The sequence below is a fragment of the Trichoderma camerunense genome (genome assembly GCF_050948025.1).
Source record: "Trichoderma camerunense strain CBS 138272 chromosome Unknown V8C40scaffold_4, whole genome shotgun sequence".
NCBI classification, from domain to species: Eukaryota; Fungi; Ascomycota; class Sordariomycetes; order Hypocreales; family Hypocreaceae; genus Trichoderma; species Trichoderma camerunense.
This window is the reverse complement of record NW_028145366.1, coordinates 539,940-559,517: the sequence shown is the minus strand read 5'-3', so window position 1 is coordinate 559,517 and position 19,578 is coordinate 539,940. Positions and strand designations below refer to the sequence as shown.

Here is a 19,578-nt window from a genome sequence, read left to right as displayed (position 1 = left end):
GGCGTGCAAACAGGCCATGGTGAGCCGTTCCCGTCAGCATCTCATTTCCAACTCCAACAGGGCCAAGAATAGAGATTTAAACGCAATTAATACGAAGTAACCAATCATCAAGTCTGCTGATGGAAAAGTTTCTTTTTCAGTAATAACAAAAACCTGGAGAGCATGGTGACGAGTGTTTGGTTCGGTCCCGAAACGGAGTTCTCAGTTGCCTCGCTGACATCGACTACCAAATCGGGAGTCTTGCTAACTACGGAAGCTGGTGATCGATCCGTCTGAAAGCTTACTTGTATTACGGAGTAGCACTACTTGTGCAATACAGCGCATAGCTGCAGTTCGTGACAGATGGGGAGCCTAAAGCAACATGATGGTGGCAGCTTTACTAGTGCTTACACTTGCGGTGTCCCTACAGCTTTCCCAGCTGCATCTTTCTGCCACTGTGGTTCCAGCCAGGGCTGAAATTACACGCCCTCCACAGGATGAAATTCCGCAGAAAAGGGAAAAGGAAGCTGGAGGGGGGTGTGGTGTGCCCTCTAATCCACTGATTTGCTGTTCTCTTTTTTTCTGCATCATAGATTGTTGATCCCCAGAGCAGAGCGGTCCAAGAACGAGGACGACCGGCGTTCCACGGAAAAGGCTCCGAGGCGAGGCTGCGGGCGTCGAAAGATGATGAGTTGCAGGAGCTCCAATTATGGCCATCGGCGACCACAAGACAAACTCTAAAGCCTCTTGGTCCCCGATTCCCACCAGAGGGGCTTTACGACCTGTCAATTTCAAAGCGCAAGGCTCAGAGGGCAGTCAATACTCGTACCAGGCCAGTGAGGCCCGGGCACGATGATGGAGTGGCTGCAAAGGACTTACAGGTACGACTACCGCAGGTGCGTCCCAAGAAACTTGGCCCATGCGCATTGCCGTCGCTCTCGCTTATGGATGTACGAATATGCTACGGGTTACAGTCCAGCCGGCGGACGGAGAGAACTTCGGAGGAGTGCTGTTAGCATCCTTCCAAAGCTGTCTGTCTGTGAGCGAGCCCGGTCCCAGCTCCATGCCTGTCTGTCTGTCTGTCTGCACATGCACCAGCTCAGTCAGCACATCTCGCAATCAGATTCATACACCCCTCCCCGCCAGCCAGGCCAAACTGAAATTGAAACCCCCCGTTGCCGTCGACAGGTAGCAATGCTCATTGTGCAACCCTGCTTGGCGTGCTGACATGGAGACGTCGACGATGCCCTTTCCGGCTGACTCTGCATACACTGGTGCTAGTTGGAGCAGTAGCAGTACAGTACGATACCACTAAACTCGGTACTCCGTACTCCTGGTATGCTGTAATCTGGGGAGTTTTGGGATCTGCCATTCCATTGTCCCGCACTCCGGCGGCTGTTTCAACCATTGGCTGCCAATCTGGCGGCGGGACTTGGCGCATGCCGTCGCAACTTTTGCCCATTTGCAAATTGGTCGCTGTAGCGCCTCACCAGCCAATCACCAATGTCTAAGTATCCGTCTTCTATCTCGGAGCTCGCCTTTATTACCAAGAGACTTTGTCGTTTTCCACCCTCGCCCTTGAACTCTTCGTCTACTGCTCTACAGGTACGATATCCCTGAGAAGACTCAGATTTCAGGCTCCTGACAAGGCTCTCATCATTACCGCCGACCAGATCATGTCAGTCAGTCAACGGCAGTGAGCACAGAAACTCAAATCCAGGGCCATGCGCGGTTGCTAATTTACCCACTTGATTGGTAAGAATGTGGTGGACAGATTAGCTGACCCGCGGGTCGTGCTCTACGGATATGTTACGCGGTTCAAGCATCCAGAGGAGATGGCCCTGGGGGGGAAGGGCCTGCAGAGATTCACGCCCTGCGAGGGCCCGTGCATGACCCATTACCAGCCTCTCTATGTCGGGGGGAGGCGTTGAATACCGTTCTGATGGACGGGCGTGAAGACGTGGCCTTGTAGAGGTGCAGCATGTTGTCCCCGTCACACGGTCCGAGCTGTCATCGATGGCAGACGATTCGGTGCATTATTGAAAGGACCCTGAAAGGAGACTCCCCTTGGCCGGTACATTCATCGGTCGGCTAATTCTCCATCTTAGACATGGAGACGAAGATATGGTCCTGGGTTGCGGTGGGCTACTAGCTTCATGCAAGCAAAGATTGAAACAAGACGGGCTTGAACCTTTGGAAAGGGATCTCCTCTGGTTGTCTCTGGCTTTTACCTCTTTGGGATCAGACAGATCACTCGCGTTGGCCCCAAAACTACCCCCCTGGGACTCAGTTGGAGTTGACTTGTCTACCTATGCCCCCGTTTGGAATTTGAAATTCAAGTTGCTTACGCCAGCGGGTCATGCGACAAAGCACCTCAGGATCGATCGCAAATAGTTGCTGAAACAGCTACTGTGTGCCTCTAGGTTTATCCTTTCGGGAGGACCATCGCCCAGGAATGCAATGCAGGTCGCCCAGAAGATCGAGATTTCATGGGGGAGAAGGGAAACAGGCCCTAATTGCCCGCACTGCATGGCGAATGGGACACACGCACACACCCCCTTTGCGCCTCCGGGGTCACCGACGATCCCAACTGCGTGGTTTCATCGGATCCTGGTGGCTTTGTAAGACGCCTCCAAGGCAAAGAAAAGGACTCGGGGGGGTTAGGTAATACGCTTGGGCGAGGAGGCTTGCTCTTAGGCCAGGTTCAACTAAGCGACCATGAGAGAATAAGCAGGCAAAAGGGAAAGTTTCTAGAAAAGAGACAAGGGTTCCAAGACTAGCTCAAGGGTGCCTCGAAAAGTCCAGCGGACTTGAAGAGTAATATCGTCACTGTTACTGTTGTCAACAGAGGGGTGTGTTTTGTTTTCGGGAAATCGGGCAAGCCCTACTCGGTAGGACTCGACGGCACTTTTTTTCGGGACTACATCGTGGACCTTGGCAATGATGAAGGATGAGAGAAGCGAGACCAGAGATGAGAGAGTTGCGATGATAATCTCACGGCTCCAGGAACCAGACTCGCCCGGGACATGGTACTTCCGGCAGGATTATCAAACAAGCGTGGCTCTGGCGCTCGCTGCTTGTCTTAGCTTCACACCCAATCACGAATCAGGCCCTTTTTATTCTGTTGCCTGGAGCGAAGTCATATGATGTTTTTGCAACTCCCGTTCCAGACCAACGAAGACAACATGTGTATATGGATGACAACGATAGGAAATCGAAAGCCTAGGGGACTGATAAGCACCACAAATGAGGACCCAGTTACCAGAAGTGGGGGTCAAAGCAAAAAACCAAGCTTCGACTATCCAGGTTATTGAGCTTCGGCGTACAGAGAAGCAAACTATTGGACGCTACGCTAACAGACTATTATGGATACTTGGTGTTGGTTCTTTGTTTTGCCTCTTGTATTTCGTTACAAATGCCAAGGCATGGCGGTCGAACTCGGACAGCCTCGTTTTCTTGTTTTCTCATCATTGTCTCATGCCAAGTGACCAGCTTCCTGGGTATAGAAAGATCAATTCTTGGCAGCACATAGGCCGATTGGTGGACTTGGACTATTGCGATTGAGCGAGAGCCGGATAGCTCCAAAGCCGAGCCTTTTAGGTCTGATGTGGCGGCCGACTGCGGCCGAAAGAAGTAAAGACGGCACTTTCAACACCAGTAAGCACGGCATCAAGCTCCTCTGGGCTGTTTACACGCACAAAAGACCCGTGGCTCAGTACGCTATCCCACCGGTGGCCCTTTGCATCTTGTTTTTCTTTGTTTCAAGCTCCGGAGGGATGGGGGGGCTGAGCAGCCCATCAGGAATAAAACGGTCTTTTTTGGCCCCGGATGTCGGCCCCGATCGGACCGCTGACGGGCCGGGTTCGTATGCCCACATCCCTTGACAATCCTAACATCGTGCTACTTTCGTAGGGCGAAGATGCAGACGACACGCAACCCAAAGTCGCCGACGGAATATCACACCCGCATTGCCGGGGGAAGGAAGCTCTTTCTAGCCTTGCTGCTGCTGGCTGGCCTCATAAGGCTCGCGCGAGTTGGGGGTGAGGGGAGGGGTCCAGTTCCGTGCAGTTTTGCATGGGCGGACAAAACAAGGGACTTTGTATGAGCCATCATGATAGCCTCGCTATTTTTTTACTGAAAGGGGATAGGGCGGGTCTTCTTGGCAGCGTCTGCCGGCTTTTGACTTATAACGGCGATGTGGGCGAGAGCGGAGGAAGGTCCAATTTCTGACGGCGGAAACGCCATGGCTTGTCAGCTTCTAATCTGTGTCAAATGCCGGAGAATTACTGACATGATTTGTTTTTTCGTTTTTTTCTGACCCTTTTTCAGCTTTGGTCATCATCGAACGAAAAAGTATAATAGTGTTGTACGAGTAATCACATCATGCCATCTGGTGATGAATGGAGCCCCTTGTTAAGTAATGGTCTAGAACTGTGCCGTCTTGGCGACCCAATGCGTACAAGTGCTATGAATCCTTCTCACGGGCTTTCCTTTCTTTATCCAAGTACCCGGTTAGGAATATGGTCTGATAGAAAAGTAAAAATTGAGATATATTGTAGGCGAAGTAGGCGAGGTAGACGACAGGGCAACGCTATTGATTGTTTATTCTACGGAGCCTAAAGGGGGGGGGCGCGGCGGCTTATGCTACGGGAAGAAGATATAGAATCCATAGTGCTAGTATGGTATGATACAAGGGAATATCTGGCGATGGCTGGATAGACCGGAGTTTAAGGAGTATGCTTAAGCCGCTGACAGAGCAAACAAAATGGTGATGATAGTGCTCAAGCACTCCGGAGTCCGGACAAACCCGCCCCCCTGACGATGATCCCCGGTTGCCCTGCCGTGTCCTGTCTAAGTAGGTAACTCACAAATTCCCGTTGCCGCCTCGGCCAGGAGGCATCCGCAGAGGGGCCCTGGACAGCTCCTCGTCGACCCTCGCCTTCTGCAGCGAAAAGGCCGGGTCCTCGCGCGAGCCGCACGAGCACGGGAAGCCCTTCCAGTCGTACCGCCCCACGCCGGCGCCGCATTTTGTGTTCGGGCACGACAGCCGGCCGCTCAGCTCGCCCTTTTCCAGCTCGGCGCGCATCCAGCTGAGGGGCTCGATGAAGAAGTGCTGGCAGGGCGATGAAGAATCGTCGCGGGGCTTGTGCGGCACGATGAAGGGGGCCGTAGCGAGGATGCGGCGGCACTTTTTGCAGCGGAGCTTCCTGTCCGGCGTGGGGGCCGAAGACGACGAGTCTGACGGCTTTTCAGTCTGCTCGTCTTCGAACCAGAGCTGTGATGGGGCCTGTCCTACGGCGATGCTCTCTCTGGCGGCGCGCTGGTACAGCCAACGCTGGTAGATGGGCTGGGTCTCTATGTCGCCGTCGGCGGGACAGCCCATCTGCCACCAGAGGTCGAGCTGTTCCATGAAGCCCGGGTTGGGCTCCGCAAGGGGTCTCGTCTGCTTGATGAGGGCGAGCGCCGCACGGACGGGCTCGGCGACGGACTCATCGGCTTCAGGGCCTTCAAGAGTCGAAGCCAGCTGCGCGCCGGCGGGACCGGTGAAGCGATCTGGGTAGCGCCAGAGAAGGTAGGCAATGAGGGCGGAGATGGAGCGGGACTTTCCGGCTGCGCAATGGACGAAGACGGCTCCTCGTCGGGGATGGCTCTGCGGAGGAGGCTGGTCTGTTTGTGAAGCTGGTGCTGAATCTGATACTGATGAACTTGATTCCTTGGAGTCTAGGCTAATGCGTTCAACCGCCTTCTCTGCTGCGGCGACATCGCTGCTGCTACTGATAGACTTTTGGTGCCGGCTTCTCTCGCTACGGAGGCCCTCGTCGATGAACTTGACGGCCTTGGGCAGCTCGATGAGGAGATCCTCGTCCTCAACGTCGTCAATGTCAATGAGGAGGTGCTTAAAGGGCTTGCCGTACTCGGAGAAGGGCTCGTCCTTGAAGTTTTTGAGATTGCCGGGGTTGAAGGAGACGAGGGAGAGGACGTGTGTGATTTTGCGGTCCAGGAGGGACTGGGAGCGGCGAAGGGCCCATAGTCTTTGTTTGTTAGCTGTGATGGCCGTGGTGTAAGGATATATATAAACATATGAGTAGTGTGTATATATATATATATATAAAATATATACACTCATATATATGAATCATCATCTCATCTCATGCATGGGTTCAAGATCAGTCACTCACCCTCCGACGTAGAGATTGGGCACTCCCTCAACTGTGCTCAAGGCCATCTCGACGACGCTCATCTCCAGCGCCTTGTGCTCCTCCAGCTCGAGCTGGTGGCCAAGCTGCTCCCTCTGGCCCTCGACAGGGGGCACGTCGGCCGGCAGCGGGGCCGGTTTATCTGATGACGAGGCCACGATGGACGGAGGTTTGACCGGCTGTTTGCGGCCTGATATTTGCGGGTGATTTGAGGTGCTTGAATAGATTGTATGTGATGAATGATGTGAGATGAAATGAGATTCGTTCTTTGTTTTGAATCGAATTCGAGGTGTCTATCCTGTATGTATTTCTGTCTGACTCCTGATGGTGGTGGAAGAGGGGAAAATTCTGCCTGCTCCAGACGCTGCCTGCGATGGGGACTTTAGCCGTTCAGGACCGAAAGTGCAAGAAAATGCCACAAGGACGAAACAAACAAGCTTCAGTCTATGAGACTCAAAACAGTTTGAGAATTGTGTCCAGGTTGTCGAATCGGATTTGCGTGTTTGGTTTGTACACACCTCAAGACCAACTGCAGCCTTGATTTTCGCCTTTAGTTTGCACCGCCACACATGGAAAGCTGCACCGCCACATATTCCCCTCCTCTACCAACTATTGTTCTCTTCAGCCTTACAGCAGGGCTACTGGCTCAGCCTCGTTTCCGCCACCCAACTACCTAGGTAGACTATTGGATGCCATGTACAGGTACCGTATCCCCCATACTGTATCCCGCTGGACAGTTTGGAGCCCTAAGGCCACTGCAGCTCCCCTCCAACTGCCCTGTAGCAGCAGCATCGCACAGGTGCTACAGCGCTATGCCCAGTGCGGCCTCGGCACGCTCTCGCCCCCTCCCATTCCAACTGCAGCTATCCTTCGGCTATTTCACCGGCTCCTTGTGCGATTTACCTTGGTACAAGTACTAAGGTATAGGTAGAATCTTACATAGGTACATGTACAGTATCACACACCCTCTCACTAGCACAATCCGGCTCTTGAAGCGACTCGCCTCGTCATCCCTTTGCATGCAGCTTGAGATGATGGCACGATGACAAGGACAATTAAGTACAAGTACAAGCACAAGCATCTGTGATTGATGGCAAATAAACAACAAGATGGAAATCAATAGCTGCTATACAGGGGGTTGAGCCACTAAAGCTCATCACGCCCCTCCCCCATCGCCCGATAGACCAGCATCAGTGTGGAATCTTTCATCGCTGTAATATTTGGTTCATCCCACTTGAACCACGCCCTCGTGCTCGCTTGTCATTGTCATTTGATAAGATCTACGAGCATGGGGAGAGGTCGGGCGAATTCGTCCGTGAAGGATACGTGTATGTACATCTCTCCATGTAAGTCAGGTAGACGATACTCGTATCTAATGCGGTATGACAGCAATATCAAGGCCTCTCTATATTTAGCAAACACCGCAAACACCGCAACACCGCAACACCCACAACTCCATCCTCAATGTAACTCGATGAGTATGTAAGCGCCTTGTCCTCAGACTACATGAGCACAGGCTCGTTCGTTACACACATGCACCTACCCAGAAGCTTACCGGCACAAGCAGATGAACACCGGCAACACCAAGAAACAGAAGCAAGGGGGGGTGTGAAGACGCACAAGATGCAACAAGGGGAATAGGCTTAACCCAAGCCCTACAAATTCCTAAACCGGTAATGTAGCCTTCTCGGTTCGAATACCCGTACAGAGTTGATATACCGGTGCTGATATGCCGGTGTTTAAAATCCTTTGGTTTCTCTTTGTCACCTTTCTGCTTATCCCACGCCCTCCTTACAGCAGAGCTCTTAGCGAGGTATTTTTCCTTGTTTCAATTCGGATGCTCCAGAGGGCGTTGATGCCATATGATCGTCTCCTCGTTGTCCTTTGTAGTCACCTCGGAAAGGTATTAGTCGATTAAACTTGGCGTAAGAAGAACTTGAAAAAGGCAAAAGCGAAAAACAAAACACGAAAAAGAAGCTAAACACAACACGAAAGACTTTGGCCTTTTAATATGCACTCGTATCTTCATCTGGCAGTGATCGTGACTTATCTCCGAACCATCTCCGTACCCATCGGCGATATTAGATTAGCCGCTCCTACTTGTCCGAGGCACAATAGCTCATAATATTGGAATCAGGGGCCCCGTTGATTACACGAGACTATTGTCTCTCTCTTCCCACTCACCGTCCGCCGTATCGGCGCCGCCAATACGGAAAGCTCCGCATAATCTAGTCCCCAACACGGAGAGCTCCATACGTACGTGTAATCGTAGTTCGCCCGACTCGTCTCGTAAACCATTCCAAATACATACACAAACTCCAGTCCCTTGGCACCATCATCGCCATGACATTCACCCATAAGCCTCATTCTCACCATATCCAACAGAGGCATAGTCCATTCTAAGGAGGGGAGGGGGGTTTGCGAATACTATTCAAAACGGAGCGGGTGTATTAACTCCTCCTCAGCTCTGCGAACTGGTGTACGCAATAGGCAATCCATCCGACCGACCCTGTGACATTCTCTTCTTGGCAGGACAAAAAGTCAAACGCATTGATTGGGAAAATATAACGTACAAAGTAAGCATATAACATTAATTTCCGCGCTCCAGCTCCAACTGACACAATAACAAGGAGAAACTAGCGCTAACATGACAAAGAGACTTTACTTGTGGAAACCAGCAATAGACTCCGAAAAAAAAAAATACCAAGCCTCGGCCTGTCATGTTCTTCCTTGTCCTTTCCCCTCCCCCCAAAAATAATCAATTCGAATTCTAAGAAAATAGGCCCCAGAAAAAGGATCTTCGGGCTGGGCTATTACTGGGCTACACTGGGCCGTTACGAGTAAAGATTGCTGCTGACAGCCTTTGCTAGTTCGAGAGCCAAGAAAGCTATCCTTTTAGTTTCAACGGCTCTCTTTTCTTACCTCTTACCACATAGTAATTTCTATCCCAGACTTGGTACTTGTGCACTTTCCTATTTCTCCTCAGCCACAAAGACTATCGGAGTAATAGTCTTACAAGTAACTCCAGAATTACTCCAAACGAAGAAACCCAAACTCCAAAACACCCCCCTTGGCGCCACCAAAGCCTCACAGTCATTGAACCTTCCATTCAATGCCGTCCTCGAATCCCGGGCGCCCAGGACAAGCAAGCAAAAAAAGAAAAAGCTCTCCAGTTGTCAGCTCCGTTAGTCCCTTGTACCCTGTACCCTGTCCCTCAAGCCAATCAACTGCACCAGGCCTGGTACATGCGACATGGCCCTTCTTTCTTCCCTCGCTTCAGCGCCACTATTTTCCTTATACGGACTTCTCTTTTCGGCCATCATCATCTGCATGGGACTGCTGGAAAGTAACATGTACATGTAAGGTGCAGTGCAGGTCAGCAATTCAAGCATCGCTGAAAGGGCTGATCCCGGCTCGGTCGACGTGGGAAACATCCTGCCGGTATTACAACCCTTGAAATCTTTGACGCTGGCAGGAAACGCAAAGCAGAGACAAACCCCCGTGCGAAACACGGAGCAAATTCAATACCCAAGATAGATCCAAGGCCCCTCGGGAATTCAATAGCCCCCAACTTGTCCCCCATGTAGTTGTAAGCGAAAATGCACATGCGCCGTCCAGGGCACGATATGCTGTAAATGAGTCAATAGTAGCAAGGCCACTCTCCTCTACTCGTACATACACAGACCAACCCAAATACCAAACAGGCAATGAAGACAAAATAGCATGCCCGGAGACATGAGAGATCCCGGCTTCCGATCCCTCGCACTGCGAAATCTCCTTGAAGGGCAGCTCCCCCTCCCGGAATTGCCATTCTAAGCTGCCTCTGCTCTATCTCTACATGGGTTCTTCCCTGGCCCGTGCCCTGCCTCTTCTTACAGTATCGTATTGTATTTGCATTTCTCCTCTGTGTCTTTCTTCTCTTTGCTTACCATATCCATCTCCATCTCGTCATGTTATTTATTCATCTTTTTGTCATCACACAATCCCACTCCCTCTACTCAGCACCCAAAACCCCAATAATAAGATCGCAGGGGGGTGAGGACGAAGATCCAAGAAAAGCAGAAAACAAAAAAAGAAACACACATGGCTAGCTATTCCAGTAACAAAAAGCACGACCACAGTAAGCCCATCAATCAACTCAAATATTCCCGCAGCTGCTTCCCGCGCCAGCACAGAAACGTAAGTAGCGTCTTTCTCCCCGTCATCTCGTCATCCCGTTACCTCAGCAAAAAAAAGCTCAAGATGCCGTTGCCGTACGAGGAGAGACGCAGACACAAGACAAGAGAGACAGACACACCAAAAAGCTCAAGCCAAGCCCAAGCCAAGCAAGCATCGGCAAACCTGCCCTTGGGATCCACCCCAAGATTGCATTGGTGCATTTGAATCCTACAGACCTAACCTGGTACCGTAGCTACAGTAATACATACATACAGTACGGAGTACTCGTAAGTTTGTTTGTATATACTGTAACGCAGCAGCCATTTCGTCTTTGTACTCCATACATGCGAACAAATAACGTCCTACTCACCGTCGCCGCGCCTCGCAGCAGGCCAGAGTAAGACACTCGGTAGTACAGCACAAGTATGTGTGACTCGGCCATGTCAGTTTTGGTCCAAGTATGCATAAAAATCTGGAACCCAGCTTATGCGCGCGTGCTTTTTTTTTTTCGTGCGTTGAATCCTGTCGGGTTTAACATGACAAACACATGCGGGAGGGGGGGGAGGAGATGGAGAGAGAGCCTTGTTGATGAATGAATCATATTGCCATTTTTTTCTGCGTATCTAAAATTTTGATAAATCGTGCCTTGAAACCCATTTTCAAGACTTTTTTTGGTTTCTTTAAATCACTTTTTCTACTTCATTTAGCCTCCACCCCTTTTCGGCATTTGTCTGCGTTCTCTCGTCTTCCCTCTTTCGCCGGCCGGATCCTTCCTCCAAACCCCGGTGCCTTCCCCCCTCCCTCCAATTCGCAGCCGGATCGTCTGGGGCCGAAAAGGTCCGTAAAAGCTATTGATGAAACCTCGTCATCCTTTGTCATACACGCCCATGGCATCAAGGCTGTACTGTAGCAAAAAGAAGAAAAAAGAAACCCATACACGGCGAAGCAAGGCAAGGAATGAAACGTCTTTTTTGGCTGTTCCCTTCGCTCGCACATGTGTGGCACCACTTTCAGGCGGCTTCCCATGCCTAGCAGCAGCCCGTCCCAGAGGGCAATCTGTATGTCAGCTGTTCCGGTCTGATCTTTGCCAATGGGCATCCCATGTCTCGTTCGCTGGGCTCCGTCACACGACGGCTGGCTGAGCATCTGCTGTCCCCCTCCACCTAGGCCGAGGAGGGTAGGGCTTGGGGCCAGCCCGTGCCATGTATCTGGGACCGGGGTCTCATGCCTCAGCCCAACCAGAGCCCGTTCATCGTCAGCCACTTGCGTACAGCCCAACCTAGTGTGAAATTTCGCTCGGGAGTGGTTTGCGACGGGCTCCCACGGCCATGGGCTGGCTTTTGCTTAGTTCCTCTGCAGCTCTGCGGAAATCTGCGCGTCTACGGATTTCCTTTTTCCATTTGTTCCCAGGCGCCGGCCAACGTCGATTGCGTCAACATTCCTTCTCTCGCAACAGGTGAGTTCGCCTTTTGTAGTTGCAATTCGCTCCAGGGCCGGTACATAGGGCATGTCGAGTCCCACAGCGAAAAACGGCAATTGAGACGCGAACCCGGGCTCATCTAGACTTTCGGCAGAGGGGAGAATCAACGTCCGCCCCGAGCCCTGGTAAACGCGGGTTGCCTGGGAGCTCTTCCGAAGATTCAGCTAGCCTGCAATTGGACAGTAGTAGTGCTCCGTAATCGTAGCAGCAAAGCAAGAGGCAGCCCTGCGATGAAGAGACGGGGAAAAAAGAGATCCTGAATCCTGTGTGAGGCCCGTCTTAGCGGCTGACATGGGGAGCTGCCTCTCTTCGCCGAATTCGGCGGCACAGGCGCAACAGAAGCATGCGCACGTCTTACTCGTCGTGGAATCAGCCGGGGGGGGAGGATGCTCTACCTGGGATTCTCTGCAAGCCCAGCTGCGTGTCGTGGTTTTGTCAGCCTGACCTGTTTTGCAAATGTCCAATGGCATCTTCGGCTCGACCTCCTCTCCTTCAGACCGTTGTTAGGTTGGCACCAATGCATCTTCGCCATATTACTTTCCAAGGGCACACAAAAACACCCTGCGAATTTTGGCGTTCGTGTTTTGGAATCACCCTACCTCCATCGGTGGGCTGAGGCCATGTGCCCAAGAGTGGCGACATCGTATCCAGCCATCATCATGTACCCTGGCTGTATTTTACTTGCGAAATCACACTTGGTTCCCTCCCAATGCTGAGCCAACAACATGTTTTTCAGAGCTCAATTTTTTTTTTTCGGTAGTTTTTCTTTTCCCCTGGTTTGACACCCAAGCGCCCAATTATATGAATCAACTGATTGTCGTAAAGTCGTTCGTTATCAAAGAAAGGAAACGGAAGAGAGAGAAAAAAGCCTCGGCCAATGCGAAAAATATTTATTTTGACTGTCAAATGCAAATGCAGAGCTCCACTATATCGCCTTCCGGAGCGGGTATTCCTTTTGTTTAACAAAATAATAACGGGAAAAAAATGGTGAGGCTATGCCGTCTTCTCAAAGAAACGAGAAGAGCTTTTATGTATAAACAATTCGTTAAGTAAATCGTCATGAGAGCTGCTGCGCGCGGCCGATCCTTGCAGTGCTTCGAATGCAGCCGTCGAGAGCCAGATTTTTATTTTTTTTTCTTCACCTCGGCGAAGGGTCCTCCTCCATCAAACAGGCATTCTCCAACATGTTTGTCCACTTGCCGCTAGTGCCTGCGTGACTGTGCTTGAGATGCTGGCGGAAGTGGTCGGCCCTGTAGAACTTCTTGGACGAGTTGCACTCCCGGAACTTGTGCACCTCTTGAAGGTGTCGGATCCGCTCCTCCCAGTCCTGGTCAGTAGCGTGTCTTGCCTGGATACCACCGTTGAGTAAGCCGGCCCTCGCTCCAAGTCCCGATCGAGGGAACTCCTCCCCACAGTAACCACACGCATCGGCCTCGCCGGGATGCGTTGTCGATTCGTGAAACGCCCGATTGTAGCCCGACAGCGCGGAGCACGACCATGAATGACGGCGCACATGAAGAGAGTTCTGGTGTCGCTCTGCTTCATTCTTGTTCTTGAAGCGGTTGCCGCAGAAGCTGCACTCATACTGCTTTTCGGCTTCGTGAGCACTAAGGAGGTTGAGTCAGCGCGCTGGAATGGTATAACAAGCAAGACAACTTCTAAAAGGAAATCCGGCCCAAAAATAAATGGTGGGGCATATAAAAAAAGAAAACTTAGCGCATTGTTTACGTACCTCAGCTCCTCGGCTGTCTCAAACTTCTTGGGCTTCTTGGGACAGCACTCGCACATGTAGAATCCTTGGAACTTGGTGCTGTTGGGCTTTTGCATGTCAGGGAGCTTCCGTGGGCTGGCGCCAGACGCGGTTCGTGAATGCATAGGTGCTCTGCTGGCAACTGACGTCTTGGGGCTTGGGTTGAGAGATGCGGGCGTGTTGTATGGAGAGGTGCATGATGTGGGAGAGAGGGCCCCTGGTGAGACCCCACCGGGTGAGCGGTGGCCATATGAGCTAGCAGAAGGCGGGATAGAGATGGAAGACATGAAGAAGCCGGGTCGCGAAGAGGCGCTGCTCAGCATTGATGTCGCGGATTGAGGGCCCGATGACAGGCGAGGGGTAGGAGAGCCGCGGGATGCACCTTGGCCAGACATCATGTGTAAGCCAAGGTCGTCCGATGCAGGGCTGGCGGCCCGGCGCTTCTGACCTGCGCCTGCGTATGCATCTTCAATGTGAAGTCTCTTGAGAGAGGATGTCTCGTCAATCTCCATATCGTCAGCAAAGCTGCCCTGGGTGGAAGTGGCATCATCGCTGTTGTTCCGTCTTGACCTGCCTCGGGGTGAACGATCTGGTTCTGAGCTGTCATAGGGAGAGCGGTGGTCAATTGGGGATCGGTGGAAGGGCGTTGAGTTGGGGGAGACGGCGGAAAAGGTTGGTGAGTCTCGGACTTGCGATTCAAAGGGTGCGCGGCTGTGGATGGGGAGTTGGATGGGTAGGTTGGGTAAGCTAGGAGCAAACCGGTCGTTCTGCAGTCCTCGTGAAAGATCGCTGATGGGACCGCTGAGAAGCGAACGGGGGGGCGATCTGTCCACCACCGTCAGGATAGGAGTCAGCATCTTCTTCGCGCTGTCGCCGTGAAGGTCGGCTGCTGATTGGTAGTGAAATTGGTTGTGGTGAAGCCAGAAGGGTTCGTTGTTGGAGAGGGAATCGCGGGACCTGCCATATGCAACATGTTAGTTTTGTTTTACTTTCTTCTTTTGTTACTCTGCGAGGTTTGCGCAGGCAATCAGTTCCCACCTCTCTGTGGAAGCATAGCTCGCATAGCCCTCATCGCTAGTAATGCTTCCAGCCTCCCTTCTCTTGTATCCAGATCGATCATCCATATGACAGGGACTCATGCTGCCGTAGCCACTCGCAAAGGACGAGCGACTAGCGAAGGAAGAGCCGCGAGAGTAGTCTCTCTTGTCCTTGAAACCGTCCCGAAATTGTGTAGGTGCGTCGCCAAAGGGGAGGTTTCGTGGCGGAGGTAGAGGAGGAGGCACGTCGTCCCGCGTTTCGATACCAGGAATGGCCATTGCCGGACTTCTTGAGAAGGGAATGCCTTGGTCTCTGAATCGATTGGCTCCGTTTCCAGGCACGACGATGCTTGGGAGAGGAGCAGGGACCTCTCTATACTGCGGAGGAAAGGCCATTGTTGTGATGTGAGGTGGGAGTTAAAGGCTTTTGAAGTTCGGGAAGAGATGTCGAGAAGAGAAAGCAAAGGCCGAGGTGGGCCTTTGGAGTGGAATATGCGAGCAAAAGGTGTTTGCCGTTACACGCCCATTCGAGTCATGGAAATGAATTGTAGCTGACGGGAAGTCAATGCGCCAGTGAAATGGCAAATCTGCTGCTTCAGCTGCGGCAACGGGGTCCGTCGTACGTGTCGCGTCGGCGAAGCAGGGAAGAAATGCGTAAGTGGCAATGGATTCGGAGTTTTTTTGCGTCTTCCAGGTCCAGCTCTATGGGCCGCAAAGATGCTCCGAGGCAGTGCGTGCCTGGGTGTAGTCTGGGGATGGTAGCTGAACAAAAACAGGAACAGACAAAGAGGCAAACGTGTAAAGGCGAATAGGATTGGAGAACGAGGATTGGAAGAATGATACACGAAGCCACTAGAGGCAAGTTGAGGGGACCAAAGACATGGGATGCCCTCGAATTATAACAAGTGGGAGGTTAGGACGACTTTTAATGTAGGGGCGAGAGGCGGGAGACCAAAAGAGAAATATCAAGCTTGGTCTCCGCTGCGCTCTCTGCTCGGCCCAGCCAGAGAGACAAGACAGTGAGCAGGGCGTGGGAGTAGGAAGACAAGAGCACGGTCATGGGGCGTGCAGATAGATAGGCGACCAGCATTGAGATGGCCTCCAACAAGTGCCAATCCTGTTAGTGCGCGGGTGGTCGTTTGGCTAGAGGAGAACCAGGGACGTGGTTGGACGAGGGGTGCCGTGCGTTGGAGGAGCCATGTTTGTTTCTTGTGTCCAAAAGTAGCCTATCTTTTTTCCTCGTCCTCTCTCGCCTCCCTATCTTGTTTTTTTCCCCAGTGCCGGGGTTGAGTCAACGAGGCCGATGGCAAGGCAAAGGCACACCGACAAGGCAACCAGCCGTTGATGCCACTCACGCTGTAGCTGCCGTTAACATGTTCCCTTTTGATACCAAGCAAAGGCCGCTGAGAGCGCGAGAAGCACCAGCCTTATTGGAGCAGAGCGGAGTAATCGAAGGGAGGGGGAGGGGCGTATCCATGCTTCCGTTCCCTTGAGGACTTTGCAAGCGTACCAGCAACAGGGGCCAAGAGACGATGCAGAAGTGCTAGTAGTAGAAGCAGAAGTAGAAGCCGAGCGAAGAGCGTTCCCAGAGGATCGGTTGACTTGAGAGGTGCGTTGGACTGCAAGCCCCTCCCCAGGTGTACATACAGGTACAAGCAAGACTCGAGAGCCAACGGTGCTCGGGTGCGGCTGCTCTAGCACCGTCGTACAAGCCAAGTAGCAGGACGGGATGCGCGTGGGCAGCCCTGTCTTAGTGCCTTATGGTCCTTTGGCCTGGGGAGGAGGGGTGTGTCCATGGCTGGGCTGTAGGGCCAGCACTGACGCTGTCTGGAGATGAGTGAGAGCGAGGACGACACCCCAGTGGCCAGGAGGGGGCGTGGATGATGCAGGCAGGGACCGGTAGGGTTAAGCACGGTGGTGTGCATGTATGTAGGGCCATTGATCCCACGAGTGGAGCGCCTCTTTCTTAGGCTGGGCTGTCTCTCCCAGGGCTGGACGAGGGACAAGGGGATGAGGGGGCGTCTGGCTTCGGCGAGGCGTGGCTGCTGTCCAGTCCAAGTCGGCGCTAAGCAATTAAGGTAGCCAGGCAACATCCATCTCAGGTGTGAGCAGCGCGGTCCTATTGCTGGGAATGAGTGCTGCTTGGAGAACTGACTGATGATGCCGGACGCTGGACATGGCGGCCTGCTCCATCTCCATCTTGTCCCTCTGGCGCTCCACTCGTCTTCCATCCTTACTGTATTATGCTCGTACTTGCATTCACTCTCCCCAGTCTCTCCTATCCCTTTCAGTAATGGCTGCCACTACTGCTCCATGAATGCAGAATCCGGGCCCTGGCGATGGAAACGGCAAAAAAGGGAAAGCAACAAGACCGGGGTCGTTCGACCTGCGGTATACGAAGTCTGTTCCAGCACGTCGTAGCTATGTTTCCGTATTGTATGGCAGCACTTCCAAAGCCGAGCCGCAGGAGACCATATTCCTCCGACTAGCAGGACAAGAGAGAAGTAGCCAGCTCCATCCAAGGAGAGGGGAGGGGTGTAGGGCTCTGCTATGGCAGCCCTGCGCTCAGGTGGTGGCAACGGCGCCATGCGGATGCCTCGCACTTCCTTGTTGTATAATGTCCATGCCTCTAGTCAAGGCCGTGAGATCAAGTTTCGCAGTCATAACATTGACCTAAGTTTGGCGCCTTAGCACTGGACGGACTGCCAAGACAACGGTCTGATGAGATATACCAGCGGATGATGTTTCAGGCGTGTCCTTGGAGAAGCATTCGTAATTAGTCGTCCTGACCAGGCCAGCATCGTGGCCAGCTCTTACGTTAGCGATGGGATGGTCTCGGCGAACCAGGCAGTCTGCTGATTTGCGGAAGATGGTTCGCTGTGCTCGAGGCTCAGCTCAGCTCATCCTGAAGGCTGGAGATTTGGAATCGCCGTTGGAGCGCAGGGAAGACAGGGTTCGGCTTGTTGAAGACGAGATCAAATGCTCCCCAAGTCGGGGAGACGCCGCATGACAGCGGTTTACTGTACGGATATCTGTTGGTACGAGATGCTCGTTACTAGTCACCAGCTCCTAGATTGCGGCCCCGGTACTGGGTACGGCGGGCTAGCGGGCGGTCTAGTGCAGTTGTCTCAGGCAATCTTTGCCAAGTCCAAGTACCAGCTACCTAGGTTGGCCAAATCCTACTGTCGGTACCAACGACAACATGGTACCACAACTCCGGTAAGTTGGGTGGGAAAGAGCGGCCACAGCCAAATAATACCGCTCAACACCGCCTTTTATTCAAAAGTACCACCAACCAGTCAATCAGCCCAGCCTCACCAACGTCCAGTAAACGTCACCAGCATTTCTTCGTCTTCCATCACAATCCTGCCCAACCCAAAAATGCCTTGGGTTGAATCAGGTCTCGGGTAGCTCATACTCACACGCAGCGTCTCCGGCATGTCGGCTCTGGGCTAGTGTGTGCTGCTGCGTCAGAATCGCTGCTAACCCCCAACTTCGCCTTTGCATCACCAACAAGTCGCTTCAGCCTCTCAGACCCGACTGCAATCTCCGTGGACAGATGACCAAGGTTCTTGGATTGTGGCTTGCAAGACGTGTCAAGATTCCGCGGTATGTCACCTAATACTGCCTCGCAGCATGGGGTTTCAACCTGTCAACGCCGCTTGACTTCAGCTGGGCGGAGCCATGAGGCCTAACTAATCGTGCCTGCAACAGGATTCACGCAATAATTCCGCGTCCTCCATGGACTCTGCGCCCTACCGGTCCGCCCACGCACGAGCTTCTGCTCCTGGGAGGGCTGAATCGCCCTAAGACTAGCTCAGAGCTCAGCTCGCCGTGCTGACTTAGCATAGTATGCTGTTCCCATGCAACGAGTCACAAGCGGCGCTCCGTGCTTCCGCACAGAGGCCAGCAGTTCCCTGGAGAAATTTTTAGCTCTTGTGCTCCGGTACGTGCCCCAGCAAGCCACTAAGCCCGTCCAAGGACATTTGGCTGATCAGCTTGTGGATTTCTGCCGCCCTTTCACGTCGCCGGAGCCGACCCACGAACAGCAAGTTTTGCTGCGAAAGACGACGACGGGAGACTCCTTGCTTAGCTCGATCAGCGCCTTGACATCGCCCAACTCGAGGTGTCTTGAGCAATGACACCGCCTAAACCCCCCGTACGCCCCCCTCTTTTGCAAGGACCCAGCTGCGCGGACTACATGGACTTGGAGTTTGCTCAAGATGAGATTTGATATGCAACTAGCTATGGATACTGCCCCGCAATCCGAGTAATATGTATTGCGAGGCAAGCCGTCACTGGTGCAAAGAGATCTGGATGTGGGCATCAGTGCCACCTGTAAACCCGTGTCGTCAGCGCCTTTCTCAGCCCCAAGCCATGAGACGGGAACTGTTGAGGCTGCAAACCACAATCAACTCCCTACGCTGGTTCGGCTTCGACTGTCCTCGCCGTGAAACGGGTAATTAACGCGAGGCCTGACTAGCATGTGTCAGCGGAGATGTGCTCTTGGCATCGTGCCGGTACAGGAGTGACAAGTTTTGTCACGTGATGACGATGGCGAAATTGCCTTTTCTGGACATTTCATGAGACAGATTTCGGCAAAGCCCTGCAGAGTCTCATCAATTCTGCTCTCCTGGGTTGAGCCATACAGGCCTCAAGGCTCAAGGTTCTAAACGAACGCTTGTGCAATCCCCTTTCTACCGGTAAATGATGGCCTCTTCAGGTAAGGTGTGTCGGTCTTTCGTAACAGGGCGTTTTTCGGAGCCGACCACATTTCCGTGTCAGTACTGTATGGACCGCACCAAGTCGACAACCACGATTGTCCCAGCAAGGGTAATTCAAGATGCTGACCGGGAAGTTTGAGCACTCACAAGAGGCACTAACCCTTTCAGCTTTTGCGGTACATGATGTCGGCAATTGATGCCATTCCGCAGGCCTTCCGCAAGGCGGCACTGTATCTTGACGAAAGGGCGCCGC

At 52.7% G+C, this 19,578-nt stretch overlaps 4 protein-coding genes across 4 annotated transcripts; 1 reads left to right on the top strand and 3 right to left on the bottom strand.

Moving 5' to 3' along the window:
• Positions 1-4,498: 4,498 nt before the first annotated feature.
• Positions 4,499-6,384, bottom strand: V8C40DRAFT_158927 (uncharacterized protein). Its single transcript, XM_083211422.1, has 2 exons — positions 6,159-6,384; positions 4,499-6,011 (listed from the first exon to the last, which is right to left on the bottom strand). The coding sequence occupies exons 1-2, from the start codon at positions 6,218-6,220 to the stop codon at positions 4,844-4,846; spliced, it is 1,230 nt and encodes a 409-aa protein (XP_083076095.1). The 5' UTR covers positions 6,221-6,384; the 3' UTR covers positions 4,499-4,843.
• A 5,316-nt stretch (positions 6,385-11,700) lies between these two features.
• Positions 11,701-12,822, top strand: V8C40DRAFT_237104 (uncharacterized protein). The gene is made up of 2 exons (XM_083214182.1): positions 11,701-12,570; positions 12,640-12,822. The coding sequence occupies exon 1, from the start codon at positions 12,201-12,203 to the stop codon at positions 12,528-12,530; it is 330 nt and encodes a 109-aa protein (XP_083076094.1). The 5' UTR covers positions 11,701-12,200; the 3' UTR covers positions 12,531-12,570; positions 12,640-12,822.
• On the bottom strand, positions 12,650-15,088 carry V8C40DRAFT_158868 (uncharacterized protein). Its single transcript, XM_083211421.1, has 3 exons — positions 14,603-15,088; positions 13,547-14,521; positions 12,650-13,421 (listed from the first exon to the last, which is right to left on the bottom strand). Exons 1-3 carry the CDS (start codon positions 14,995-14,997, stop codon positions 12,953-12,955), a joined length of 1,839 nt encoding a protein of 612 aa, XP_083076093.1. The 5' UTR covers positions 14,998-15,088; the 3' UTR covers positions 12,650-12,952.
• Positions 15,089-16,717: 1,629 nt separating this feature from the next.
• V8C40DRAFT_158827 (uncharacterized protein) lies at positions 16,718-17,419 on the bottom strand. The gene is made up of 2 exons (XM_083211420.1): positions 17,334-17,419; positions 16,718-17,274 (listed from the first exon to the last, which is right to left on the bottom strand). The coding sequence occupies exon 2, from the start codon at positions 17,187-17,189 to the stop codon at positions 16,905-16,907; it is 285 nt and encodes a 94-aa protein (XP_083076092.1). The 5' UTR covers positions 17,190-17,274; positions 17,334-17,419; the 3' UTR covers positions 16,718-16,904.
• Between the last annotated feature and the right edge of the window lie 2,159 nt (positions 17,420-19,578).